This window comes from Geotrypetes seraphini, chromosome 15, assembly GCF_902459505.1.
Source record: "Geotrypetes seraphini chromosome 15, aGeoSer1.1, whole genome shotgun sequence".
Classification (NCBI taxonomy): domain Eukaryota; kingdom Metazoa; phylum Chordata; class Amphibia; order Gymnophiona; family Dermophiidae; genus Geotrypetes; species Geotrypetes seraphini.
The window spans coordinates 25,643,300-25,663,484 of NC_047098.1; the positions used below are offsets into that span (position 1 = coordinate 25,643,300).

At 39.9% G+C, this 20,185-nt stretch overlaps 1 protein-coding gene across 4 annotated transcripts in view; it reads left to right on the forward strand.

The window, feature by feature from the left end:
• UBE4B (ubiquitination factor E4B) overlaps nt 1-20,185 on the forward strand; it is a 137,310-nt gene that overhangs the window by 101,121 nt on the left and 16,004 nt on the right. For all 4 annotated transcript variants that reach the window (XM_033921512.1, XM_033921510.1, XM_033921511.1 and 1 more), the window contains 10 exons: nt 1,937-2,020; nt 2,864-2,920; nt 3,236-3,352; nt 3,433-3,531; nt 4,608-4,721; nt 5,800-5,998; nt 8,616-8,754; nt 9,293-9,392; nt 9,871-9,998; nt 14,950-15,048. In XM_033921512.1, coding sequence (XP_033777403.1) covers nt 1,937-2,020; nt 2,864-2,920; nt 3,236-3,352; nt 3,433-3,531; nt 4,608-4,721; nt 5,800-5,998; nt 8,616-8,754; nt 9,293-9,392; nt 9,871-9,998; nt 14,950-15,048 — 1,136 coding nt within the window. The remainder of the gene's footprint in view (nt 1-1,936; nt 2,021-2,863; nt 2,921-3,235; nt 3,353-3,432; nt 3,532-4,607; nt 4,722-5,799; nt 5,999-8,615; nt 8,755-9,292; nt 9,393-9,870; nt 9,999-14,949; nt 15,049-20,185) is intronic.

Here is a 20,185-nt window from a genome sequence, read left to right on the forward strand (position 1 = left end):
AATGATGTCATGCATGCGCGTGATATCATCATGGCGATGTCTGCGCACTTCCGGGTGCCTCGAGACTGGCCTACAGTGAAAACTGAATAAAGATATTTTCAAATAAAAATTTTCTAATTGCAACCTCTGCTGAAAGAAATCTAGTCAAGGTGAAATTAAGAGACTAAGGTTCCTGTTCCTTAAGGGATTTTCCAGAACCTCCATCTTGCGATGCATATAGAAGTTCTCCTTTATAGCAGAGAGTGCTAGTGTTCTTCTAATACTCACATATTTATGGTGCTGCTTTGAATGGTGTGTTTCACAATAATACCACCTGTTGTCTCAGTTTTGATTGGATGCAATTCTGCTGTCTCAGCTCCTTTCATATAAGTCTTTCTAACTTCCGATGGGTTGGAAAGAATAAAAGTGGTTCTAATCCACTTGAGTGAACGTCTGAAGCAGGAGTTCTGATATGTTTAAGAAAAATTAAAAGAAATTGTGGGAACTTTGAGTATGGGATCGTCTTTCAGTGGAAAAAAAAAATTAGAGTAGCCCTGAAAGACATTTGTACTATAAGGCTACTTTTTTTCAAGCTGTATTTTAAACTTACTCTGGGTGATATTGAGAGATCTTCTGAGATTCCAAAGTGTTCCTTTCAATGAACACTAATCATAAAAGCTATAGAGAGGATTTTATGGTGGTGCTGTGTGTTTTTTGTTTTTTTGGGTTCTTTATTTCTAAGTACCACAGCTGTATGGTAGAGAATGACACGGGGAAAAAATTTGTCCCTTTCACTGCCCCGTCACCGCGACCACTGTCCCCGCAACTATTATCCATGTAGCATCCATACAAGCCTCAGTACTGCAATATTTAGCTTATTCCTTCCTTATATCAAAGTTCTGGCTGCTGAACTAGAGAAACAGATGTTCAGCTGGCAGGGCTTTGTTTATAAATTTTTATAAATACAACTAATATACTACTTTATCCTAAAGCAAAAAAAAAAGAAAATAAATAAATAGAAAATTTTTTTTCTACCTTTTGTTGTCTGGTTTCTGCTTTCCCCATCTTCTCATTCAATTCCTTCCATCCACTGTCTGTCTTCTCTCTGCATCTTCTATTTGTTCTGTTACTGTGCCTTTCCCTTTACCCCCCAATTGGTCTGGCACCCATTTTCTTCCTTCCGTTCCCCCATAGTCTGGCATCTCTGTCTTCTTCCTTTCCAGCGTCTTCTCCCCACTCTCTGTTCCCCATTCCCTTCAGCTTCTTCTCCCCACTCTCTGTCATCCCCATTTCCCTTGAGCGTTTGTTCTTTTCTCCACCACTCTTTCCTCTCACCACCTCACCGCCCTTCGGCACCCCTCGTGCGGCTCCCTCCCTCCTTCCTACCTACCTGAATCTATCTATCTATCTCCTTCCCCTTTACCTTTGTGGCACATTTTGAGTAACTTCTTCAAAGCCGTCGGAGCCTGCAAGCAGTAGCGTGCATATGTGGGCAGAAGCTTCTCTTCTGACGCAACCGGAAGTTGCATCAGAGGAGAAGCTTCCACCTACACACGCAGGCTAACGGCTTTGTGAAGAAGTTACTCAAAATGCGCCGCGAAGGTAAGGGAGAGGGAGGGAGATAGATTCGGGTAGGTAGGAAAGAGGAAGGGGGGTTGCGTGCGATTGGTGACCGCGCACGTTCCCTCCCTTAACTGCGGGGACAAGGCCATTCACCGCTCCACGGGGCAGTGGATGGCCTTGTCCTCGTACCCGCAGTGTGTACGTTGTCCCCTCACCGTTTCAGTGGGTTACCTGCGGCTAGCTGCAGGTAACAGCAACCATGTCATTCTCTACTGTATGGGTTTGGCTAGTTGTGGAATAGGGGGGAGACAGGGAAAGGGGGGAGACTGTGTAATATGAAAGTAAGGGAATGTAGGGAGGTTTGTCTTACTGATGAAATGTTTCTTTCTTCCAGATTTTTAGTCCTATAGTACAAGGACTAGCTCTGGCTGCCAAAGAGTGCTCTCTTGATAGTGACAACTTCAAATATCCTCTTATGGTAAGAATTATCTTTGCCCAATTCTATTGGGTTACTGTGAATATTAAAATATTATCATTTCCTAATGAGGGAAGACTGGGATCTGATGCTGGCTTCTTTTTAGGTCTGATGGGGGGGGGGGGGGGTACCAATTGTTCTGTGTGCTCTCATTTTACATCTGTTTGAGTATGTGAGAGACTCCCAGATATATCAGATACCACGCTACTCCTTGTGACCCTGGGCAAGCCACTTAATCCCCCCATTGCCTCAGGTACATTAGATAGTGAGCCTGCCGGGACAGACAGGGAAAATGCTTGAGTACCTGAATAAATTCATGTAAACTGTTCTGAGAGAACGGTATAGAAAACTGAATAAATAAATGATTACCTAGTCTATAAATATGGCTCAGTAGTAAATTTGCAGTGATGCTTCCTTGCCAAGGCAGGGTCTTCCACGCACACACTCTTCTATGTTATGATAAAGCAACTTGGTAGTCTGCATTTCCTCACAGCAGCTTAAATAGTGTTGGGTGATTGGTGGAGGCCGAGATGAGTCCCTTTTAAGATATTAAGTACAAAAGACTGCCTGTCTGGCAGACAAAGACTTCATTTACTTTCCTTTCTCACTCCTGGTCTCAGTCTAAGACATTCTTGTGCAACTGAGAACAAAGAAACAATTTGTGCTATTAAATTGTAATAACAAAGAAAATTATTGTCCTGTTGAACCCTTTGGTTTTATGGGGGCTCCTGGAGTAAGCATTTGGTTGTAGCTGCTCTTGGATCAGCATCTGAATTCTCTCTACATCAGCTCCTAGGGGAAATATTTGGGGCTAAGGATGCTGATCTGTACTGCTTTTCTTTGCAGGCTTTGGGTGAGCTATGTGAAATCAAGTTTGGGAAAACACATCCTGTGTGTTCTTTGGTAAGTTCCCCCCCCCCCTCCTGACACTGCAGAGAAAGAGAAACACTGCAACCAGTAGCATTGTATGAGTTAGAGCCATTCCCCTCTGTGCTTCATTGGCTAATACTCACACTGCACTAACTTGAAATTTGGATTTGTAACCACACTATGTATTACTGAACCCTAGACTTGGCACTACTGTTGGATATCAGGGAATATATTGGGAATGTGCTCGCCCCCCTGATTTTAGGGTTTTGGTTGGCTGTTAGGAAGGAGGCTGGGGGAGAGAGACTTAAGTGAATGGAAAAACAGTGCCCTTTTGTTGGTGTTTTACAGCTTGCATCTTTGCCCTCATGGTTACCCAAGCCTTTAAGCCCTGCCACTGGCCGGGAGCTGCAGCGACTATCTTACCTAGGAGCTTTCTTCAGCCTCTCTGTATTTGCAGAAGATGATGTAAGTAACAGCACCTCTCCTCAATTTTATAAGAGACTGAGAAGGACTTAGGATCACATCACTCTCCCTTTTAATTTCAGACTAAAGTAGTGGAAAAATATTTCTCTGGGCCAGCTATTACTCTAGAAAACACTCGAGTCGTTAGCCAGTCCTTGCAGCATTATCTGGAATCGGCCCGGGTAGGTGCTCTAGAGATGAACAAAAAATAAAGTATTCAGCTTAAAACTAGGAACATATTTTGAAGACCTTACTTGTGTTTCATGTGTTTGTCTTTTGACCTCTTTTCTGGCTTGAAGTGAATGTAATGTATTGTAACATATCTTTTTTTAAATTTTTATTTTGAGTACTTCTTTGACATTTTTATGTTCAAATTTTTTTATTGTTGAACAAAGAAATAGTACATAACAGATTCCATCCAAATAAAGGTTCAACAAATATAATTGTTTACAATTCCCCCCCCCCTCAAAACCCTCCCCCTGCCGCCCAATCCCCCCATGAGAAAAAAGTACATTAGTCTGATTGGAGCTATTCATCCAGAATAATTCAATCAAGTATAGAAACCCAACCAGAAAGTAGGTGTTGGCACCACAATCAAGCTTGTCTTATAAAAAAAAAATAGAGAAGCAAAAACTATTCTTCTTTGACATTTTTAACCAGAATACAGTGTTGATATGATAATGATGCAAAAAATCCTTCTCCCTTCCGCAGTATCTTACTCTTACCTCCTTGGTCCCCCATTCTGTACCAATTTTGATTTTGACCATTCTTCAGCATCTCAACTAAATCTCTGGTGTCTGTCTGTCTGTTTCTTTGGACTCGTTATGAACTCCAAGTATTTTCTCCATTTTTGTTGTGTTGAAGCTTTCACTTGTTTCCATCCCCCTTCTATTGCACCTCTTGCTGCCATTATGCCCCATTTGATCAGTCTTTTGCATTCCAATATGTATCTACACTGGACCCTGCAGCCTGATCGCCCAAGTGGCTAGACTTCTGTGGGCATTGCTTTGGTATGGCATGATGATTAGTATGATATTGGAGGAAACAGCAGAAGTCAAGCCTCATTGTCTTATTGAGGTAAAGAATAAAAAATGTAAAATAAAGATCAGGTTTGTCTAGAAATAAATGCAAAGGTTGCTGGCACCCATTGCCTAGGGGTATCTTTAAGAATGTGCTGCTGGTACTGTGGTCACCATGCATCTCCCAGCAGCTCTTACTTTCCATCCTCTTACTGATACAGGCCTGTTTATAATTCTAGCAAGATCAGTTCAAGATTCTGCACAATGTTCTTCTGAATGGTGAGACCCGAGAGGCAGCACTTGGCTACATGGCAGCTGTCATCAATGCCAACATGAAGAAAGCACAGCTACAGGTAAGGGCAGCTTTGTGTAAATGGAAGCTGTGACATTGCTTAGTAGGTACACTGTCTTGGCACCACTTTCGTGGTCTGCTCACATACATGCATACTACCAAAGATCAACACTGGCACTGCTTGGCTTTCCTGAGAGAAATCCCTTGTGAGGGGAGAGGAACTGAGGGCTTCTAGCCTGAGGTTCACAGTACCTAATTTTGCTTGTTGCTTCCTGCTTAGTAAATCTTCTGTTTTGTTCTTTAAACATTCTGAAAATTAAACTAAGATTCAGGAGATGGATGCCCTGATATACGAGTTCAAGACTCTTCACTGCATCTACCTTGGGCAACACTCCTGCCTTTCTGTGCCTGCATGATTCAGGTTAAAATGAGGCATGTATCTTAAATTCCATCAGCCTTCATGTGAAAGCCAACTTTGCTGGAATTTGTTTTATATATAATGTTGCCAACCTTTATAGCCTTATGTTTTGTTAAAGACCAAACTAAAAAGTTGTAAAAAATGCTATAATTTATGCATGCATGTGGTTTAAGCTTCTTGATTTTCTTTTGAATGATTGGTTCTGATCAGTGCTTCACTTCAAATGCTGGTGCATCCTTAAATGGCTTGGGTTGGATATTCAAATCCTCTGCTTTAAAATTCAGGGCTGTTAGACCAACTTAATGTCTTGCCAGAAGTTATCCGGATAAAAGAAAAATCTGGAAGGCTTGCTTAGGACAAGGCTTAAAGTTAACTGGGTGGCTCTGATATTCAGTTGTATCAGGTTAATTTTAACTGATTAAATTGACTGCTGAAAAAGCAGGAATAAAGATAACCAGATAACTTATCCTGTTTCTTTATTCAGGAACATTCAAGAGCAGTGACTTGACATTGGATATGTGATTAAACACCAAATATGGATGGGCCATTTGGCCTTTATTTGCCATCATATGTCTATGTTTCTGTATCCCAGATATGGATGGGCCATTTGGCCTTTTATCTACAATCATGTTTTTTGTTTCTATATCCTGCTGCTGAATGTTTCTCTTTTGTAAATCTTTTATTTTTAATTTCTTGTTCCCTTGGTATTGGTCCTTCACAGACGGATGATCGTCTAGTGTCCACAGACGGATTTATGCTCAACTTTCTGTGGGTACTGCAGCAACTGAGCTCCAAGATCAAGCTGGAGACTGTTGACCCCATGTACATATTCCATCCCAAATGTCGCATCACTGTCCCCAACGATGAGACAAGAGTGAAGGCCATGATGGAAGATGTGGTTAGCTGGGTGGCTGAGCTGAGTGAGTGCAGCAGGCAGTATTCAGTGATTCTGTTCCTCTTCCTGAGTGGAGTGTGTACTCTGGTTTAAGGCATGTTCTGTCAAAAGATCATTGTGAATGCTCTAAAGACCATGGCTGTGTTTCTGCCTTGTCTGAGAGATTTTCTTTCATAGGGAAGGTCTTATACAAATCATGATTGACTTGTTGTGTTGTGAGATGTTCTCTGTAATTATGACTGATTTGTGATTTTTTTTTCCCCCCTCCCATACAAAGCTTGTTATCGGGAGTCAACAGTCAATAAAAAGTAGGGGTCAAGAGATGTATCTACCAGGACGCTTATTGGATTATACTGACTTGACATGGCCAGCGTTTCGGTGCCTAAAAAGTACCTTCATCAGGAGTCCTTATCAAAAACTATTGATCATGTGTCCTAATGCTTAGAGGTTCAAGAGTCTTCTCAGAGTCTTTTCCAAACGTGTGAGAAACTATTTTTTACTGACTGTTGATTCTTAATATATAGGGTCAATTCTCTGTGGGGTTGCTTTTTTTTTTTGTGGAATTTATCAGGAGTCTCAATGAAAACATATACACAACAGCAAGAATTGTTGACACTTTTTACATGAGTTTTGATTTTAAGAGCCGGTGCATGAGTGACAAAATGGATTAAATCATGTCTGGAAGAAAGAAATCAAACAGTGCTTCTTTTTGGTGCAGTGTCCCATATCAGTATTTCTCAACTTGGTCCTGGAGTATGCCCTTGCCAGTCAGATTTTCAGGATATCCACAATAAATATGCATGAAAGAATTTTGCATATAATGGAGACAGTGTTTGCAAATCAATTTTATGCAAATTAATTATGGATTTCCTGAAAACCTGACTGCCAACGGGGTACTCCAGGACTGAGTTGAGAAACACTGTCCCATAGGGTTCTTCTCTATTTCTCTTGTTATTAATGTGTTTATAGACCCTTTGGGTGAACTAATAAGGAAACATGAGATTTATAGGTCATTTGTTAATACAAATAATAATCAGCTGAAAGTATTTTTCAGATTTGGGAATGGTAGTCAAACAAAGAATTCACAATTCAAATTTATTTAATATACTGCAAATTACAATAGCTAAGTAGTTTACAATTAAAGATAGAGTAGCAACAGAAATTAAAGGGGAAAAGAAGGCCCTATTATCTAAATAAAACAACCAATATTAATAAGATAACAAAAACATTTAAGCCATATTATAATTAATCTGTGTTGGCAGGAATGATCAGTTTGGCTGGCTTTAACAAACTGAAATTTTAAAACTCAGAATTTGAGTTTTGGCTCTTTAAGACTAACCAATACACCCAGTTGGTAATGATATGAAGGGTAAATTTATGAAGGAGTGTCTGTCTGGACGGTATTTTATTTATAGACTACGGTATTCTGTTTATAGATTACTAGCTTAACAAGGCAAAAATGTGCATATATTTTAGAGACCATCACTTACATCAGTCAAAGATGCTTGTACCTAGATTGCTTTAAACCCCCCCAAACATAAACGTTATAGTATTCTTAAAATTTACACACACTGCCAGCGCTCTGCCCACTTTCAAACTATGTGCCATTGCATTTAGGCACCATTTTGTAGAATAGCAGGTAACGAGAATATTGGCATTTACATGTGTGTTTGGCACCTAAATGTCGGTGCCCTCTTTACAGAATTACCCCCCTATGTGTTGTGTTTTGGACAAAAGTTGAGAATAACTCCACATTAATGAACAAGCAGCTCATCGGGTAGTCGAGTAGCTTTCTGAAAACTATGCTTTGTATGGCAGTTGTATCTCTTTTGGAATTGGAAGCTTTTTGATTGGTAGTTGTCTCGCTGATGGTTTCCTAGGTTGATGGTTATAATGCCGTGTTCATGAGTCTTCAGCAGAGATTTCCAGCTTACTGCAGGTTCAGAACTTGCTGGTGAGGGGCATGCTCGAAAGCTAAGCAGAAATAGGCTACACAGCTGTTGTGTGAACTTCATTAGCTACTGGTATTAAACAGGATTAAATTTAGATTATTGACAATGATATTAGGTATTCTTAGGATACTTACCTTCTCATAAACTGCAGTTCCAAGAAGAAGGTTTTTCAAATGCCCCTTCTCTGCTTTAACTTTGTTGTGCCCATATCTGCACTAAGACTCTGGAATGATCTTTCCAGTGATCTTAGTTCAGAACTTGCAAAAAATTTTTTAAAGATCTTCATTAAGGTCACTTATACTTTTTATAGATTTTAGAAGAACTAGAAATTCATTAACATTTGCTATTTAATTGTGATTACTTTTGGGAAGAATTTTGAGGTATAGGAAACTTTGTACATGTCATCTGTCTTTATATTTCTCAGTATGATTCTCTATAGTTTGCTTATTTTGTCAGTGATTAAACTTCCTGATGTATTTTATCTGTATTTATACTGGTTTGGACAATTAAACTGCACAGGCAATGTGTAAAATCATAAATTGAATTAAATTGAATCCTGCTTCACTTCATGGAATCCCCATTCACCTGTGGGTTCTGTGATACCGATAGAACAGATAGTGTGCATGAGATTTTATCTCTCTGGGTTGACTTGAAGCTTATACAATGAAGTCCTGTCTTCTTTGTTTCCAGATGGGGATCCCAGTCTTTTCTCTGAGCCAAAGTTCCCTACAGAATGCTTTTTCCTCACGTTGCACACGCACCACCTTGCCATTCTGCCTAGCTGTCGACGTTACATCCGCAGACTGCGTGCTATCCGAGAATTGAACAGGTGAAACCTTGTGGAGCCTTAAACAGTACATTTGGGAGAGACCCTTATGCTTGCTTCCTAGCCAAAGCACTGCATAACACTTTAAAATGTTCCTCAGCTTCAGTTGCTATAGAATATGTTAACTTTTGTGCTGTAGTTCACATATTTATTTCTACACTTCTCCCTCCGTATTCGCCGTGATAGGGGATTAACAGAACTGCAAATAACTTTTTCATATGTTATTCGCTGTTTTCTATTAAAAACCATTGTGAATATGGTGAAACCGTAAATAACATGGCGGGAGACCTGTCCTGTTCCTGAAGGAGAGGCAAACACGGTGAAGAAAGTACCGGGAATCAGCGATTTTCTCTGTAAATGCTTTAAATCAGTGATTTCTCTATGCAAGCTGATGTAATTTGGGGGGAGGAGCCAGCAAGCTAAAAACTGCAAATTATCGAAACCGCGAATGCTGAAACCGCGAATATGGAGGGAGAAGTGTATTACCATTGATGTTGTGTGATCCGAGCCCCCATTGGCTATGGTTTCTCATGTTTTATAGGACTGTGGAGGAATTGAAGAATAATGAAAGTCAATGGAAAGATTCACCCCTGGCAACCAGACATCGAGAGATGCTGAAACGGTGCAAAACCCAGCTGAAGGTACTCTAGGGACTCATCTTTTCCAGCACAAGCAATTAACTGAGACATGCATTTTGGATTTATTTTCTTCCCCGATTTATTTGTTCTTCCGTATCCTCCTTCCTCATTTTTGTAAGGCAGACTTGAAGAGCAATGCAGCTCCAGGAGTAGAACTCCCAGCCTGAAACCGGCACTGGCACACCATAACTTTGCCACCTCTCTTTTCCTATCAATCTGTGTACTGTTCCATAACTTTATCACTGTACATAGGCAGTAATATGCACATGACTATTAGTTTGGTTAATTCGTTGCTGAACTGGCATCTGTGAGTTACAGCACTCAGTACATCCATTTTCTCATGTTTCTTCCTGCTCTGGGAGGAGAGGAGTGTGGAGCTCAACAGCTATAGTACATCTGTTAGAAACTCCTTTATATGGGGGTTTTTTTTGCATCTGACTATTTGATCCTTCAGTAAAATTTTTGTTTTCCCTTCTTGCAGAAGTTAGTTCGCTGCAAGGCCTGTGCTGATGCTGGCTTGTTAGATGAGAATTTTCTGAGGCGGTGCCTTAGTTTCTATGGCATGGTGATCCAGCTGATTCTTCACATCCTTGACCCCTGCTTTCCCAAGTGAGTGTCCATTGATGTGGAGGCTGTATGCAGGCCTGTTGTGGCAGTACAAATAGCCTGTTTATTTCGAGGGCTCTGTTAAGCCTGTGTTCAGGAGATTAGTTAAATGTGAATGGCCTAATTCTGGGGAGCAAAAAGAGCAAGCTAGAGAAATCAGACGACCTTAGATCAATCAATGATGCACACAATGGCAGTGTTGACAAAATATAAACCAGTAGTGTTCAGAAGCTACTTTATTGTTTACAAGAATTTGACACAAATTGTGTTTTGGATATAAAGCCTGCTTCAGGAGTCTAAATGAAACTTTATATCCAATTCGGTATTTCTGGATTCCTACCAACTGATTTTGTTAATAAATTTTTAACTTAAACTGATAGGAAAACTTTTAGCGTCCTGTCTGTCTATTTTTTTGCCGTGGCTGATACATCTTGATTAGGTTGGTTTTGTCCATGGTAGACACATGGTGTGGAATATTAGGAAAGTTATGGCAGCGTTTGGTCATAGTGTCACTTGTGATATCTCGGCTTTACTGATCAGTCTTGAGGCTTTTGACTGCATGGCTTAGGACTACTTATTTCCTGTCTTGGAGAAATGTGGGTGGCCCCTTTTTTGATATGGTTCAGGTTTTATATATTAACCTGTTATTGGCAGACGAGTGTCTGACGGGGTATGTGGCAGGGCTGCGCCCCTATCGCCTTTACTGTTTGTTCTTTCCTTAGAGCCCTTATTGCAGAAAATTAGGAAAGATGGGAACATTGTGGGCCTGCGGGTGGGTAGTGCTCAGGTCTGCTCTCTTTCATTCGCCGATGACATCCTTTTGCTTTTGACTCAACCTCAACGGTCCTTCCAGAGGGTCTTACATTTGGTGGAACAGCATAGGCGGGTGTCAGGCTTGGAATTGAATTTAGATAAATCAAAGGCTTTGCCTTTCAGTAAGTATAACTATGAAGACTGGTTAACACCTTTCCCTCTTAGGAAAGTTACATATAGACTTAAATATCTAGGGGTTTATATTACTAATGATCTCATGAAAGTATATCATGAAAATATTTCTGCCTTGTTGAGGAAATCACAGGATATCTTGTCATCATTATGGACCAGACTTCCCCTGACTTTAAGGGGTTTTATAGCTTTGTTTAAAATGGTCTTGTTTTCCAAATGGGTATATGTGATGCAGACCTTCCCAATGTATGTGACCAGTAAGGGCAAATTTTTATAAGATCTTATGAAAGTTTCTTTGGAATAATAAGAAACCCTGTATAATGCTCATACAATTGTTCTTGCTTGTGAGACGGGGAGGACTGGCTCTTCCTGGTTTAAGGAAATTCAGTATCGCATTTTAATGAAACATCTCGTGGACTGGATAAAGGACACTCAATTTTATACTTTTGTATCTCTTGAGAAACAGTTGATGTCTCCGATGCACTTGCTTTATTACCTCCATGCCCGTAAGCCTTACAGGATTTTTCCTACTTGCAGACATCCTTTATTGAAATCCATGAGACAATGTTGGCAAGTGGCTGTGTAAAAGCCACTGCCAACATATGCCATGATTTTGCTCCCTTTATGGGGCAATTTGGATCTTGTCCCTGATTCAAATAAGCTTGATCTGAAAAGGTGGCAGGACCAAAGCCTGTGTTATGTGCAGGATCTGGCCTCCAATCAAGGTACTCTCATTTTAGGATGTACAACTTGCTGGACGTTTGCAGGAGAGGGATTGGCTCCTTAATCGCCAGGTCTCACATGTTCATTCTCTGGATGCTAATACTCTTAATGAGGACATGGCTGACACGGTTCTAGAAACTCTCACTTTGTCTCGCCAAACTAAAGCCAGCTTATCTTTTTACCAGGTCAGTCTGGGCAGTTTCAGTGCTTCCTGGGATTATGATGCTTTAGCGGAGGTTCGAAATCAAGATCTTCCCCTTCTGGAGCAGATTACTGGAGATGGCTTGCGTCTGTCTTTGTGTTTTCCATTTGACACCCTATATTTATAATTTTACTTTTGTACACCGCTTAGATATCTGATAAGCAGGATATCAAATTTTAAATAAATTTGAAACATCTCAAGAGCTTGACTTGTTCTTGCTCTCCAAGAACAGCAGTATAAGTTCCTCCTTCACCTATATAGCATATTTTGTTGTATGGGCACAAGAGAATGGAATAAGTTACCCTTATACATACGTCAACAGCAGAATTTGAAAAGATTTTTAAGCGATTACTTAAACGGCATCTTTTTTGTCAGATGAAATATGGAGCATGATTTTGAAGCATGTATTGAAAGTGGAGTGCTGGTCGCCCACCTAGTTAGTTGTAAGTAGTGTGTGTTGTATTGTATTATTTGGTGTTGATATATATGTATGTAATTTTTGTAACCAGCCCTGGGTAAAGGCGGGATATAAATAAATAAACCATATACCATATCACCTTATCGTGCTTATATTTCTGGTTTTGCCCCTCATGCTCAGATCTAGAATCAGAAAATAATAGTAAATATTAAAGAACTAAGGCCAGTATTGGAGCAGACTTGCACAGTCTGTGTATATATATATGGCCGCTTGGTTGAGGATGGGCTGGGGAGGGCTTCAATGGCTGGGATAGTGTAGATGGGCTGCAGCTTTGACGGAGACTTCAGTAGTTGGAATCTAAGCACAGTACCGGGCAAAGCTTTGGATTCTTGCCCAGAAATAGCTAAGAAGAAGAAAAAAAATTTTTTTTTTTTTAGATTGAATCAGGTTGGGCAGACTGAATGGACCATTCGGGTCTTTATCTGCCATCATCTACTATGTTATGTATGTCCTAAAGTAAGTTTGCTCCAGCTGGTCTGCTCCATATGTTTTGGTCCTGTGAGAGGATACAAACCTTTTGGTCCTTTTACGTGTTTGTTATTTATTGCACACTTGTTGTAAATTCTAAATGAATAAAGAACTTAAAAAAAAAAAAAAGATTTTATTTACAAACTGTATTGTGTAAATGGATCCCTCTGAGGGCAGATATCCTGCTGTTTTCTCAAGTACGGTCCTTGGGTTTGTCTGAGGTGGGGGAATATGTTGTTGCACAAGGCTTCTTTATTGGTTAGAAAATGCATTCTTTTACAGCGGAGACAATCTGACATTCCTACCCTTACACTCCAGAGAAATGAAATGTTTGCAATGCTAAAAATGAAATATTTGGATGTCAAACGAGGTTCACCGGGTCAGTGAAGACGGTACAAAGAAATTTGGTCACCTGTAAGGGAAGGGTTGTCACCTAGAATCCATAGTGCTTTTCGGAATTCTTGATGCTAGTTCTTTGTTTTGATCTTTAAAGCCTTCATGAAGAACCAATGCAGATGGCTTTATATTGCCTGTCTTACTGCTGGTTATTGTTGTAATTCTTTCTTTTTATTTTTGAAAATGAAAAAGCAATAAAAATTTATATTATAAAAAGAAACCTTGTATCCACCTGGGAGTACCACCTCCTTTTTGTTCAGAATGCAAGCTTGTATTATTGAGTTGAGTCAGATTATGTGCAACCTGACTGTAATGTTCCACAGGAATAGCTAGGATGCATACATCCGTTTTTTGGGTAGTCGCTAGAATGCACTAGAAATAGCTGGCTATTTGCAACAAAATGTTGTTCACCGATAATAGTGTGCATTTTTTCGTAAAGAATGTACACTTTCCTGATAGTGCCTATATGTGCAAACCATTGGGGGAGATCATCAAGATATGCATACATTGCATGTTTTTAGGGTGATTGATAGAACACACATGCTATCTGTTGTATTTTTGGGGGGTAGGGATTGGCCTTGCTGGCATACACATATTGTTTTTTGGACAGAGATTAGGTAGGACATGCACTTGCTCTTTTTTTTAACAGAGAGGTTGATAGGATATATATGCCACCTCTTTTAGGAGATAAACGGCTTGCACCCTAAGAATAAAGCTTCATTCCTTATGTAGAACAAGCCTAGATGATGGCCAGAAATATAAGGAAAAAAAGCAGAAAGCTCCATTTCATACTTATTAGTACCATATTGTCAGAGTCAACAGAGATTGAAGCCATGACTTAGAGATGTGAGACTGGAGGCATACAGCAGGACTATGGAAGCCACTGAGTCACTTGGGAATAGTTATCTAGTGAACCAGGAGGAGGATGACAAGCCTGCAGAATTTTCTAATTGAGCCAGTGCAAGGATGCCCTTAATTGAGACCACAATATAAAGAAGTTCATTCTGAGGACACTTTGTCCAGTGTCTTTACTGCTACTACCTTGGGCCTCAAGCTCCTTCGAGTGTGTAGCCTCAGTACTGCACAAGTACACCATCGCCAGGACAATTCCAGATACATGTAGAGTGACAGTATAATTACAATTATACTTAAGGGGTCAGAAGACTTAAGAGGGTGGGTAAATAGTGTGGGCAGACTTGATGGGCTATATGGCCCTTATCTGCCGTCATCTTTCTATGTTTCTATGTTTCATGTGCTATTGAGTGTGAAGTGTTGGGGCTTTCTGTTGGTGTCTCTGGTCAACTAGGCATGTTCCAGTTTCTAGTTGTAATAACAATGAGCAGTGTGGTGGAAATGGGTTTTCAAATCTCTGTGTGTATTTTCAGGCACACAGCTTGTCTGTAGATATTGCAGTTGCCAGTATTTTTGTACCCATAGACTTGTATTTGCATAGGTTATGGAACATTTCCCCTTCCATATTCTGTTGCAACAGAGTGTGCATGTTCTGTCTGGTAGTACACATGTGCTTCCTGACTTGGGTACTTGGTAGGATGTGTGCTGCCTGTTTTTATCTTGTTTAATATTTTGCAGAGAGGCAAAACCAGATTGCAATTTTAGTTTGTTTTGCAATCTAGATATATGTTAATTCAGTATGAAACAGTCTTGTAATTTAGACACTGGACTTTTGTTTAAGTTTTTGAAGGGGTAGTTTTGCTGACTGTTCTCTTTTGGTTTCTTTACAGTATCACACTGCCTTTAAGCTTGGATGTCCCCAAAATGTTTGCAGCACTGCCAGAATTTTATGTAGAAGATATAGCTGAGTTTTTATTTTTTATTGTACAGTAAGTATATGAGTGAACTCTATGCCACATTTTGGATGTACAAGAGGAAAGAAAATAGTCATCAGCTTTAATCTCAAGTTCTTCCAGTAAAGTCCTCATATGTGCAATGGTGAACATAAAACTGACCCCATCATAATCATTACTGTTCACAAGTTCTGTAATGGGACACATTTTTGTACTTGGAATAGGATGACTTAGTCTCCCAATAATTAAGCAAAATTTAAAAAATAATAAAGTTTTAAAATTTAGCTTCATTCAATACAAATTTATACAAAATTCAGTTTATAAAAATTTGTACAAAATTTGTATGTTTGTTTCTTTTATCTATTCATTTATTAAAGCGATTTTCTGTTTCTTTGCAAGCCCTTTCAGAGAAGGGCCCAAAGTGATGTTGCATCCCTCTCTTGTAGAAATGTGAGCTCTGCCCTGTTGAAAGCACCATGCACTTCTCAGCTCTCCAGTATTCTATGTTTCCTGCAGGTGATAAAAGTGTTCCGTGTAGCTGAAAGGTGATCTTGGGCCGCAGCTCTTTGGGCCAGTTGGAGAGCTGGTTACCTGGTTGTGGTTAGATAGTTAGAGGGCTATCCAGAGTCTTGCTAGGGATTGCTGAATCTTGGGGTAAACCTGGAGGAGTCCAGGTCCCTCCCCTCTTCATGATGACCTCAGTGGGTTTTGCTGTTCTGCAAATTGACTGACTGTACTGTTATTGTATTGTACTGCTGTGTTAGTATGAGGATTTTTGTTATAAATAAACAATTACAAAAAAAAGGGGGGGGAAGGTAGGGTGGTTCAGAGAAGCTAAATATTGCCATCTAAGCAGAGCAAGCTCCACTTAGAGATCCCATTTTCAGAGTTGATCATTGTCCTTTTGTTTTGACTGAGATAGGTTCCTAGGTTCAGAAGCCTGTAGGGCCCTCCAGAGGAGTGCAGTAAAGCTTTTGAGGGTTCACACCTTGGCAGAGTGGATTGGAAGTTGGTTTTCTGTTTTTATGAAGAGTGGTCCCAGAGCACCTCCAACAAATGGATTCTATATGTTGTGAGAAAAGCTATATGCTGGAGTTTATCTGACACCTTTCAGATGCATTTATAGTATCTCCTTATCATGCAATGACTAAAATGGTGGCAATATAGCCATACTGAAGAAGCTATTAGATTTGGAAGTGATGGTTCCTGTCCCCAAAGAGGAATGGGACATTATTCCAGCTACTTTGTGGTTCTAAAAGAATTTGCCTTCTGAACCATCCGACTTTTAAAGGGGGTAAATTGGGTGCTCTGCATTCCTCATTTCAGCATGGAGACATTGCAGTCAGTCATTACAACAGTGCACTCTGGTGAGTTCCTCACATCTTTGGATCTCAAAGAAGTATATTTGCATATTCCAATTTGGGGACCACACCAAAGATTCCAATGGTTCACCTTTCTGGGTCAAAACTTCCAATTCCAAGCTCTTTCTTTAGGATTAGCATGGCTACCTGGATTGTTTCCAAGATCATGATGGTAGAAGAGGCATTGCTGAAGAGAGGAGCAATGCTATTACATCCATCTTTGGATGGTTGATTCTTCAGGGCAACATCAGTGGTAGGTTACCACTTAGGCCTTAGGTTAAGTAGTCAATCTTGAGAAAAGCAAGTTTTAGACCATTTGTATTGCATAAGGATATCTAGGAGCTCATTCAAGTACCCATATAAGAAAAGGGTTCCTGCCCAAATAAAGTAGGTTGAAGCTCAAGGCTCAGATATGGGCTTTCATGGTGAAGATTACGTCTCATATCTAGGATTATAAGCAAGTATCATAAGGTATTATTAAGATGGATGGGGAAATCCACTGCCCTTTTTTTTTCTAGGATAAGTGCATAAAATCTGTTTTACTCTTCTGGGATATTGCCAAGTACTTGTGACTTGGATTGACCACTGTTGGAAACAGGATACTGGGTTTGATGGGCATGGCTTATGCTCTTATGTTCCATGGCAATGACTCAATTTTGCCTTATGGGCTTAGATCTGTATGTAACCCCTACAGTCATCAGTTGTAAGTCAGTGCATTGTTGGTATTCTGAGACACACCTTCTTTGGACTGTAGAAGCCAAAGGAGGTCTAAAATACTGGTTAAATCCACAGAACCTAGTAAAGCGCATAGATTTGGAAGCTCCCAATTGATGGTTGTGGATGATTGATGTGAGTCTTTCTGGTTGGGGAGCTCATTTTCTGGATCATGCTGCTCAAAGATGGTGGAAGGCTACCAAAGCAATGAAGATCAATAAACCAGTTGTAATTCAGAAAGCATTGTGTGTATTCCAGAGTTTGGTTCATGGCAAGCCATCAGAGTGATTCATGGCAGTGGCTTATATAAGCCAGCAGAGGTATGAGGAGTCATTCAGTGGTTGGAGAATCATCTTCAGGCATTTTCTGTCACATTCTTCATGGGGGTCTAAAAATATACAAATGGATTTTCTACTGGCATACCTTGGATTCAAAAGAATGGAGCTATAGAAGGAAACCTTGGTCATGATTCAAAACCAGTGGAGAAATCCAGTGATGGATTTGATGGCACAAGTCAGAACACCAAGGTGCCATTATTTTTCAGTCATTGGAAGGAGTACAGCACCACAGGGATTAGATACTCTGTTAAAGAAGTGACTTAGTCAGGGATTCTGTCTTAAAGAAGAATATTTCTTCCATAGCCTCTTCTGGGTGTTGTAGAAGGTGGCCTCATCCAGCTTGGTCCAGACATCGATGGTACACAGAAATGATCCATCTCCAGGGTATGAGACCTTGAAGCTTCTGTGGGAGAAAGGCTTTCTTATTCAGGGGCCAGTTCTCATGGACAACTCATTTTGCTTTTGTCTTATGGCTTGACTCTTCAAAGGGAGCCCTAAAGGAGAAAAGGTTGTATGAGCATGGTTATCATGAACTTATAGGCAAGTAAAAGTTATACTTTGCTAACCTATTTTAGGATCTAGTTTTTGAATCTTGGTGTGCAGCTTGAGTTTTTTTTTTCCCCCATGTCAAACTTCTGTTACCTATTTTTATTGCTTCTGCAGAATGGCCTCAAAAGGGTATTTATCCTTGGCTTCATTGAATGTTTAGATTGTGGCATTGTCTTGTTTCTGAAGTTGCTTGGAAGGGACTCCATTGGGGTTAGCACCTAGATGTGATGTATTGCCTTATGAGCATTACTCATTTGTGTCCATTGGCACATCCAGAGATTCCAGCATAAAGTCTCAACTTGGTTTTGCGGGCACTAGCTATTGGTACCCACATGTACAAAGACAGCAGGTTCCTTCCCTTATCTAAGATGTGTGAGGTTCACCACCTTTGCACCAGGCAGGCAAGTAACCAAGCGATCCTCACATCCACTAGCCATTCAGCTATCTACATGCCTAATGATCGAAGTTCCCACTATAATGGATGTCCTAACCCTTCCCTCTTGGGCAGAAGCCCCTGGAGACACATCCTCAGTGCAAGAGGACATTGTGTACCTTGGTGGGCAGGTACTGGCTACAGTGTTGCCTTATCTTGGTTTTGTGTCCACTGGCACATCCAGTGGTTTCAGCGTAAAGTTTCAACATGGTTTTGCTGGCACTTGTATTTTTGCCATTTGAAGAATGTGTATTTGAAAGATTTGACTCTGCTACCAGAAACATTAGATGCTCAGCGAGATGAGTTGCAGAATTGCAAGCTTTTAATTTGTTGGGTACCTTTTCTGACTTTTATGGAGACTGGAGTTTTTAGGATGGTCCCTTCATTTCTTCTGAAGATGTTTGTTTTCCATAGTTCAAGTTCAATTTATTTAATATACCGCAAATATAAAATCAGAAGGCAAATTTTAAATAAAAAAATTTTTTAAAAAAAAAAATTAGGATTTTTTTATATACCGCCTATCAAGGTTATCTAAGCGGTTTTACACTCAGGTACTCAAGCATTTTCCTTATCTGACTCGGTGGGCTCACAATCTATCTAACGTACCTCGGCCTATGGAGGATTAAGTGACTTGCCCAGGGTCACAAGGAGCAGCGCGGGGTTTGAACCACAATCCCAGGGTGCTGAGGCTGTAGCTTCAACCACTGTGCCACCCTCTAAAAAATAAAAAAATTAAATAAGGTAAGAACAGAAAGAAATGCAAAAGGAAACAATTAAGAACATGGGGAAAGAGGGAATCGGTGATTACAATAAAAATAAAAGGTTGGGGAAAGGGAAGAACAATATGGTAAGGGAGGGAACAAAAAATTTAAATCTGCCTACACAGAAGAAAAGTAGCCATCAGGAGGAAGTTAAGAGCTAAAGGCCAAAGAGAAGTGGTATGTCTTTACAGTAAAACCTTGGTTTGCGAGCATAATTTGTTCCAGAAGCATGCTTGTAATCCAAAACACTCATATATCAAAGTGAATTTCTCCATAGGAAGTAATGATTCGTTCCACAACCCAAAAACTTTAATATCAAATACTATACGTACTAGTATTGCAAGGCTTTACTTGTTTAGAACAGTCACTACACTCTTGCATTGTCAGAGAGAGAAGAACCATCGGCTCAGTTGTGATGTTTGTATACTGTATGTACTTGTATTGCAAGACATTGCTTGTATATCAAGTTAAAATTTAATAAAATGTTTTGCTTGTCTTGCAAAATACTTGCAAACCAAGTTACTTGCTATCATAAGAACATAAGAAATGCCTCTGCTGGGTTAGACCCGAGGTCCATCATGCCCAGCAGTCCGCTCACGCGGTGGCCCAGCAGGTCCAGGACCTGTGAAGTAATCTTCTATCTATACCCCTCTATCCCCTTTTCCAGTAAGAATTTGTCTAATCCTTTCTTGAACCCCAGTACCGTACTCTGCCAAGGTTTTACTGTAATTGTTCCTTGAAGGTTACAAATGATTTCTCTGAATTTTTTTTTTTAATGTACTTTATTAGCAGTGGTGGAATACATACAAACACAATCATGAAAATTTCTAACTCTTACAGCAACACATGCCCCTGAGTTGCCAAAACAAACTGTGGGCTGTGACCCAGATAATTTCCTTTTTTTTTTTTTTGTTTATTAAAAAATAATGCATTTAAAATCATCTGGCTTATACAATTGTATACAAAACAATATGTTGATACATTATATATCTTATATCATAATAAATAGTAAAACTT